Genomic DNA, 9,212 nt, shown 5'->3' with positions numbered 1-9,212 from the left:
AGCCCTCAGAAGACCAGCTCCACTGCTGCTGTTTCCTGTCTGTGTGATGGACAGATCCAAGCCCAGGTGTGGTGATGCTGGCAAATTTCAAGCAGGCTTAAACACCCCCCTCTGTCCTCCTCTTGTAGCTGGCTGGAGCTAGATCTTTTAAGGCCTTGGTCCAATGGGGTGGGAATGGATAGGTGGTAAAGATGGGGGTTAGGGGCCGGCCAGGCTTACTCTTCCCTTTGGAACCTGGTCCGGCCAACAGCTGCCATGGGGCTGGGGACGGGGTTGGGGGCAGGGTTGGTCCGGTGTCTGTGGGTGTAAGAAAAAGAGGAAAACCATCTCAGTGGAAATTGCCCTGCGGTTGGCTCAGGCGCCCACAACACTGTATTTATAGAGAGCTCCCAGCAACTCTGGAATTCTTCACTGTCGAGTTAACCCTTTCCGAGCCGCGGTGCCAGCCTGGTGTCGAGGGGAGAAATACAGGACTGAGATGGGACAGCTGGATTGCAACAGGGCTTGGAGCCAACAGCTTGGAGGATGGGAGTGGTCAATGGCCAGTCACCTGTCCTCTCTCACCGAAAAAGAAACTTTGGCTCTTGGAAGTGTTTGAGTCCCTGTGGGGGATGGGCAGTGAGTAGTCCAACAACCCCTCCTCGGAGCCCAGGGTCTTCCCCGGCAGGGGTCGAGCTGGGGTCCGGGTCGGGGGCGGGTCCAGGCCCGGGGCCCTGCCCAGCAGGCGGGCTCAGGCCTTGTGGTCGGATCTCCTCCGCGGGGCCAATTCAGCCTCTGGGGCGCACCCGGGTGGCCTTTCCGGGCCCGCAGCTTCCTCTGGCCGTCCCGCCCCTCTCACTCCCGCCCCCCGGCCCTACTCTGGCCGGGCCTCGCGGCGGCAGCAACACCGATGGTGGCGGCGATTGGGCTGCACCCCGCCGTGTCCCCGAGTCCCGGGAGTCGGCGCGGCGCGGTGAGTGCTTGCGTGGCGCGGGGCGGCGCGGGCTGGGGCCGCCTTTGTGTGCGGCCGCGCCTGGACCGTGCGCGCTCAGGCGCGGGGTGCATGGAGCTGGGAGCCCGCGGCCCTTTCCCACAAGGCACCAGCACCCTGATCAGAGGACACCGCTAGGGCTCTAGGGCCCGGAGGAGCTAAGAGCACCGCTGCCTGGCCGCTCCCTTCTTGGGGCTGAGACCCGCTGGGATTTGTGGGATCTGAAGACTCCCCGAGTCTGGGACTTGTGGGGCCCCAGACTGGGTGGGTGACTGTTCAGGCCCTGGGTGTGGAGTGGGCATGAAGGCAGGTAGGTCACTGGGTTGATGGTTCTGGAAGCGGAAGGAAGCTGCTCGTCAAGACTGGGAGGGAAGCATTCCCCCGACTTTGAGGAGGAAAACACCATGAATGCCAGCTCTGAGAAGGGAAGCTGCGGGGGAGGGGAGCACGAGGTTAGGTGGTCCCCTGTGCTTGGTTCTGGAGGTGTAGATGACCGGCCGACTTCTACAAGCTGCAGAAGAGCGTGAGAGAACAGGCTCTGGGAACAGCTTTAAAGACTCCCCCCAAAATTAAAGATTGAAGTGGAAATAGGGATGGGGCAGTTTGAGATGTCTTAGCTAAATGGAGATGGATGGAGAGGAGATCCAGAGGAAGGTGGAGAGAAGCTGAAGGCCCAGGGTGGGACCCAGAGGACAGAATATTGAATCCAGTTCCCGCGGGTGCTTCCTCACTAGGGCGGAGCCTACCAACTGCAGATTTGGGAGTTTAAGGCAGTGACCTGGCAGAAAGGGGGTTTTTATTTCTAAGCCAAACCTGCTCTAATGAGAAATGCATGATGAATGACTCAGACCTGAGAGCTTATCTCATAGAAGGGAAATACTAAGCAAATATTAAATCAGATGTTTGTATATGTGTATCTGGGGGTTTTGTGTATGTGTTGGGGAGACACTGACTTAATTGTGAAAAACTATTTCCTTTCAGATTGATTGTGGATGATCATCTGTAAATGAGTATTGATTAAATTAAACCCAGTCCTTAAAAAAAATTTTTTTTTAAAGATAGAGTCTCACTCTGTAGACCTGGCTGACCTTGACTCACAGAAATCCACCTGCCTCTGCCTCCCTAAGTGCTGGGATAAAGGCATGCATCACAGTGTCAGGCTCAAGTCCTTTTCTTTTAAGTGTGTGTGTAGCTACTTTGAGTTTGAGAAACTAATGAAACTGTTTGAACTGTGTGAGAATTATTTATTTAGTTGAGGCTCCTTGCTCATCCCCTCTGACTTCCCACAAGTCCCCAGGGCTGCTGCTGAGCAACGGCATTCCTTGTAGTTTGGGGACCTGCAAATAATACTTGAAATTTAACCTAAACTTGCCTTATGGGCTGGGCTGATTGAACGGCAGGCAAGCGTGGAGGGCTGGGGAGCTAAGCGGTATGGAGTGGTGGCCTCTATTTCCAACTTGGTTGGGAATAAGAATATTTTGGATGTGTGCATTTTCCTGGTTGCTGGAGTTCTGAAGCACTAACTCTTGACTAATTGTGGCCCATGGATGTCTTTCCCTCTGGTGTTACAAATACATCACAATTAGCTGACATTTCATCATGTCACTGGGGATGTAGCTCAGTGTATGGAATGCTTGCCTAGCATGCATGAAGTCCTGATTAGATTCTCAGCAACAAGCAGTGCATAAACTGGTTGCTGTGGCTCGTCCCTGTAATCTCAGTGCTTAGGGGTAGAAGCAGGAGGCTCAGAAGTCACCCTAGGCTACATAGTTCAAAGCTCTTCTGGGACACACGAGACTTGTTTCAAAAAGAAAGGCTTTTCATTACATCATCACTTTAGGTTGGTCCTGTAGACATCAGTTTTGCCACCAAGTGTCATGAAGCAAAGGGACAGTAAAGAGAGAGTTTCTCCATGCATGGAGTAGCCTCGGTGATGATTTCATTGGTCCCATGACTGGTCTACAGAGTTCTGTGCAGTCCTGGCATCCGTGGTGGCTTCTTCCTGCTTGCAGAATATTGCTCACGCACTCCAGACTTGTGCAGCAATAGGATAGGCCCTGCATCTTGTGAGGGAAGAAGCCTGGTTTCAGGCCGGCCTCAGCGTCAGAGGGGAGTTGGGATTTTTGACCCAGTTTTCTTTTCCATCACTGTCCCCCTTAAGCTCTGTCCAGGCACCTGATGGGAACAGGGCACTTGAATGCCCAAGATGCTCAGATGCCTGGCAGCTGGGTGCCTGGCAGCTGGGCTGGATGCTTTAATGTTTATCTTCAGAACAGTTATAGAAGTGCTGGCCTTTCAGAACAGTCCTCTGGGGAGCCTGCATCCTTATTCTGGAGAGGCCACACCTGACGCTTTCTGCAGGAGTCACCCTCCTCCCAGGCTGACCTCTAGGGGGAAGCCTTCATTCTCTTTGGTGGGATTTGGGTTGGACACGAAGATGAGAAATCTAGTTTGGGATGCAGTGTGATCCCAGAGCTGTGAGTTGGCATTCCACATCCTCAGAGAGACTCCTAGAAAGTGTTGAGCGAGTGTCTGACCTGTAGCCGGATGCTTCTGGGTTGGGCTGTGTGCAGAAAACAACCCAAATCCTTTGAGATTATGACCACATGGGGGCTATTGAGCTGTGAATCTGAGTCATAGGGTTGGGAGAGAAGGAAGAGGGCAGGGAGGGTGATGTCACTGCCCAGAAGCTTATCCTCTGAGTGGGTGGGGACTTTTGATTGCAGTCCCTTTTCCCACACCCTGGGGCAGGAGTGGCAGGGAAATCTACCTGAAAAAGGGGAAGGGCCTTGGTTGAGGAGAGGGGCTCAGCATGGCCACACAATGGGAGAGGGCCACATGTGCTGATACACAGCCCTTGCCACCACCTTCAGGCCAGCCAAGCGGTCCTCAGTGTTCAGGGTAGGAGCATTGAATTTTCAGGATTCAGGGGTAAGGCTGTGCTGGATGGACATCATGTGATTATCTTAACATCCTTGAAGAGAAGAAGAAACCCAAGCCGGGCAAGGGCAAGTCACATACCCACAGACGCACAATAAGCAAATGGTGACGGCAATCTATTGTCTGCCTTCAGAACTGGCTCTTTCGGCCACTCCAGAGGCAGCCTTAGGTTTGACTCATTTTGGACGTTGGCAAATGTGCCAAGGGTCCCCTGGGGCAGAGAGAACTCATCTGTTGAGCCAGGGAGAGAACAAGCCTGACCACAGAGACTTGACAGAATATTCTTGTCCTGTCAGAGGCCTAGTCATTGTCACACTGATGCTCTCAACTCTAGGGAAGAGACCTGTCTATGCCCTCCGGTTCTGACTAGTTCTTCCAGTCAGCAGCCCCCGTTCTCCCTCTCAGTTTCTCTGTGGTCCTGGGAAAGATGCCTCCACACCCTTCATAACTTTGGCATTAGCCCTCCCCGGGGAAACACTGGAATATTTGCTTATGAAGAGACCCTGACCTGGGGGGTGACAGCCGTGGGGCAACAGGGACTGGAACCCTTGATGCATGAAGTGATGACCTAGTTTCTGGGATGAGCACAGGGAAAGGGGAATAGAAGAAGCCAGACCTAAAGGTGAAGTTGAACTGTATGTTTGCTGCTCTGGAGACCGGTGATGGTGGGGTCTAGGTGGGAAGAAGAGCACTCAGAAGGACCAACAGTCCCCAGGACCTGGATGGATAGCCCTGTAGAGCAGGTCTTGGCTGGGAAGAGGTGAGGAAGCACATGCAGAAGGACCCGGGAGGCCTAGTCCTCCATGCCTGTGGCTGTAATAACGGTAATGACAATCATTACCTTTGGGAAGCTGGGCATATGATATGTACCTAGGATCCCAGTGCTTGGGAAGTAGAGGCAGGAGCATCAGGGGTTCAAGGCCAGCCTCAGCTACATAATGAACTTCAGGCCAGACCTGGATATAGGAAACCCTGACTCAAAAAAAAAAAAAAAAAAAAAAGAAAAGAAACAGTAAGACAGGCTCAGGAGAAGGCTCAGTGGGAGGTGCTTGCCCCAGAAGCTTGAGGACCTCTACCTGCATTTGCATTCCCACAAACCGCTAAAGCGGGCTGTGTTTGCAGTTCCAGGGTTGCTGTGGTGAGATGGGAGGTTGAGACAGAATAATTCCCAGAAGCTAGCCTTGTCTCAAACAAGGTGAAAGGTGAGGACTGACACCCAAGGTTGTCCTCTGATCTCCACACATGTGCCGAGACACCAGTGTGCCTGCATCACACATGAACACACACAACAATAAAATTTACCACCGATTTGGCATTAAACACTTTAATCGATCTTTCTCTGTTGTCTTTATTCTCATGGCAACTTGGTGGGTTAGGAAATGTCCGTCTTGTTTTATAGATGAGTCTCAATAGGTAGTCACTGTCATTGACATTGGTTTGTCACTCTAGCGGGGCTACTCCTGAGCCTAAGCTGTGCCCTGGGCAGTTAAAGCAGCCTGGCAATTCCAGCTAATAGGTGAGGAATCCAGGCCTGGGGGCATTCATGAGCCAGTTCTAACACTCATTAGTCACCCTTGCTGGCATGGGTGACTGTGGGCCCTAGGGCAGCACCCTCTCTTCTGGGCTCACATTCTCATATGAACCTGGCTGTGGGCCCCAGGCCAGGTGTATTTCAAAGGGCCTCCTACTTCTAAGGACTGGCAGAGCCTGTTGAGATCTGTCCCTGCTAGAGGCAGTGGGGCATGCTCCAGAGAGGGTGTGTGTGTGTGATTTTCTGCTAGGCAGAGCTTCTTTCAGGGCAGAAACAGAAAGGATTTAGAGGCAGAGAGGCATTGAATAGAATGCACGTGGAGTCTGGCTGGGCTGGCCTTGCCAGGCATAAAAGATGGACACCTGTCAGGGCTCAACAGATGTTGAATGAATTCAGGGATATGTTTCATGGTCTGCCAGCATCTGGCCTAGGATCTGCCCTCTGATTTGGGCTCCTATGCGCCTCTCTCTTCCTTTCTTTGCATGCTGGCTGGTCCTTCCCTGAGCCCAGCATGACTTCCAATGTGTTCAGGTCACTGAGCCTCTGATGGTATGACTGTGCACATATGTGCCCTCTGTGTACGCCCAGGTCAGCGTCTCACCTCTGCAGGTGGCTCTGAGTTCAAGCCGGCATCACGCTGCTCTAAGTAGCTGCTAGGTCCTAGAAGATGCTCACATGAGGGCCTCTCCCTGAGCAGAAGGGAGTGAGAATGGTGGGCCAGCGCTGCTGTACATGCTTCACCATGCATGCATGCACTACCTACCAAGGCCTGTGGTTTACCTTCTGTGGGCTTGAAGCTTGACCTCTGTGTGGTACTGACCATGTGGTTGGGGAGGCCAGTCACCCGGTCCTGTGTTCTGTCTCCCTCTTCTGTGTGCTTCCTGCAGGCATGGGGAAACAGGTCGAGGACGCCGGAAAGACCTTGAGTGACTCTGCAGGCGGTTCTGATGACTTAACCACGGTCTTGACTCACACAGTCGTTCTGAGAGGAAGTCGGGTTGCTCTGTTGGGTAGAATCACAGGGCTGGGGCAAAGTATCCAGTGGGTAGCCTTGGACACAAAAGGCCTGAACTGACTCATTGTCAGGAAAAGAAAGCCATCTTGGAGGCACCTCCCCAGGGAATTCTAGAGACCCTTCTTCCTTTGCCCAAGTCCCTCACCCACTTACAGAGCATCTGGTGTTGGTTAGGTCAGTTCACATTATCTTACTCAGCCAAGCCCTGTGAGGACGGGAGTTATTATTCCCATTTTATGGATGAGCAAACTGAGGACCAGCGTAGATCCCCAAAGTCACATGACTTTGGGAATGGCAGAGTATGGATTTGAACCTCCAACTCCAAAGCCACCTTCTTAGACACTAAGGCCCACTTCCACCAGATGTTCAATGATGTCACCAGCCCAGCATGTAATTGTCATCTCAGCAGGGGTCAGTGACCTGGACCCTTAGGGAATAAGAATGAGAGCCTAGCAAGTAAGCAGTAGAGCCAGGACCTAAAGCCTCATACATCTTTGATATTACTGTTTTCTCTTTTTCATTTGTTTATTGCATTCATTTGTTTATACATTCATTGTAAAACAAACAAAAAACAGAATGTAATCAAGTAGAAAACAAAAGCGGACTTGACCCCCATTCCCACATTCTGGGGGTGGGTTCACCATCAGGCTTCTAGATCCTTTCTTCATTTGTAAGCATCTGTCTGTTCATCCGTCTGTCTGTCTAAGCACAGGTACACTCACCCACTCATCCACCATTGAGCAGAGAGCACTGAGCTCGCCATGGGCCGAGCCTTGGCGAGGATTAAGGCCGTAAGAGTTAAAGGAAGAACACATGGCTGCTCCTCAGGAGGTTCTGAGGTGCCGATCAGGCAAGGTGCAGGGAATGGCAAGGACCTCTTTCGAGCGTCAGACTTTGTCCTGGCTTTGCTGTCACGGGTGCCTTCGGGGTAAAGAGGTAGTACCCATGTCACCTCAGGAGAAGGGACTGCAGTGGCACAAACAACCCCTTATGAAATAGGAGAGAGGGTCTTGTCCTGCAGACGCTGGAAGCGGCTCACGAGGTGGGGGGAAGTGAATGTGGGAAGGTGGGCAGAGCCAGGTCAGAGAGGGCTCTCTCGGAGCCGAGCCAGTTATTTCAAGTGGATGAGCAAGTCTGCGTTCCCTGTGGAAGGGGGTGATTGGATACAGTGCATGTTTTCTGAGTGCTTGTCTACGTGTGTGAGTGTGTTCATGTAGGTGCCAGTGTGTGTATGCGCACATGCATGTGTGTGAGTAAGTGGAAGCCAGAAGTCAACCTTGGTGTCTCCCTCAGTTGTTATCTACCTTGCTTTCTGAGACAAGGTCTCTTACTGAACCTGGAGCTCACCGATTCGGTAAGCCTCCCCAGCCAGTGAGCCCCAGGGCTAATCTGTTAGCCCTTTCCCAGCACTGGGATTATAGGTATGCCATCACACCGGCTGTTTTGTTTTGTTTTGTTTTGAGGCAGGGTTTCTCTGTGTTGCTTTTGGAGCCTGTCCTAGAACTCACAGAGATCCACCTGCCTCTGCCTTCCGAGTGCTGGGATTAAAAGGTGTGCACCACTACCGCCCGGTTCACACCCTGCTTTTATGTGGGTGCTAAACTGAGATCCTCATGCATGTGTGGCAATCACTTTATCCACTGAGCCATCTCCCCCACCCCTGGATCAATTCCTTTAGATTGTTGATAGCTGACAAATCGATTGCTAACAGCCTAGACCAGATCCTTCCTAGCAGCCTCGGCAAGGAAGTCTTTACTGAGGTTTTCTGCAGAAAAGCTGAGGAAAGACTCCAATTGGTTATGGCTTGGCTCACTTCCCATCCCTGAACTGGGGGTGGGGCAAGGGTTCTTCCTGAGTCAGATCTGGTCACAAGCCCAGGCTTGAGGTTGGAGCCACAGCCTCCCTGTACCATATGGGCTGGATTCCCTACAAGGAGGCTGATCCCTGGTATCAGAAGAGGCCATTGAGAATAAAAGAGGAACTCATTAAGGACTTTGGAGAAAATGAACATCCACGTGGCGACTAGCCCTTCAGAGGTAGGGGTGTGTGTGTGTGTGTGTGTGTGTGTGTGTGTGTGTGTGTGTGTGTTACTCCATTGCCAAGGAGGGAAAGCACAGATGTCCAGGAGGAAGTGAGCACGTCAGGTGAGGAAGGGGTGGTCTGTTTTAATTGAATCTGGGAATGGCTGTCCCTGTGCTGAGTGAACTTAGACTCACTATCTCCAAGAAGCTGTCAGGGATATTTCAAGACAGTCTGGGGTAGAACATGGGGAGAGGGGGTGGAGGTGTGGGCCACAGCATCCCAGCTCCCCACTGCACAGAAGCAACCTGGAATCCTTAAGTGACCCCTGTCTCATCTTCCCACAGCCTCTTCCAGAGCACCGTCTTCCCAGAATATGCTGTGACGTTCACTCCTCCATCACCTTCTCTGCCACCTCCTCTCCCAGACAGAGGAATGTCCCCTTCTCCTGCACAGTCCTTCCTAAGCCTCCCTGAAAGCTGTCAAGGAATTGCTAATCCACCATGTCCATATTGCCTATATGCATCTATACCACAGGACTGGTCATATTATACTTAAATTACACATTTATTCCCCAAACCTTTCCCCTATGTTTATTGTGAAAATACGGTACTTTAGGGGCTGAGAAGAGGGCTTAGTTAATTTAGTGCTTGCCTTACAAAACATGAGAACCTGAGTTTGGGTCCCCAGAACCCAAGTAAAACCGGGTGCAGGAGTACCCCTACTGTAGCCCCAGC

General features: G+C 52.1%; 1 protein-coding gene across 1 annotated transcript in view; it reads left to right on the top strand.

Moving 5' to 3' along the window:
- The first annotated feature begins 396 nt into the window (after positions 1–396).
- Cd276 (CD276 molecule) overlaps positions 397–9,212 on the top strand; it is a 32,280-nt gene continuing 23,464 nt past the window's right edge. Inside the window, 1 exon segment of the mRNA XM_052762195.1 lies at positions 397–618. Coding sequence (XP_052618155.1) covers positions 526–618 — 93 coding nt within the window. The 5' untranslated portion in view covers positions 397–525.

This window comes from Peromyscus californicus, unplaced genomic scaffold (genome assembly GCF_007827085.1).
Source record: "Peromyscus californicus insignis strain IS unplaced genomic scaffold, ASM782708v3 Scaffold_11__1_contigs__length_118956290, whole genome shotgun sequence".
NCBI classification, from domain to species: Eukaryota; Metazoa; Chordata; class Mammalia; order Rodentia; family Cricetidae; genus Peromyscus; species Peromyscus californicus.
The sequence above is the reverse complement of the archived record's forward strand: the minus strand, read 5'-3'. Positions and strand labels throughout refer to the sequence as shown.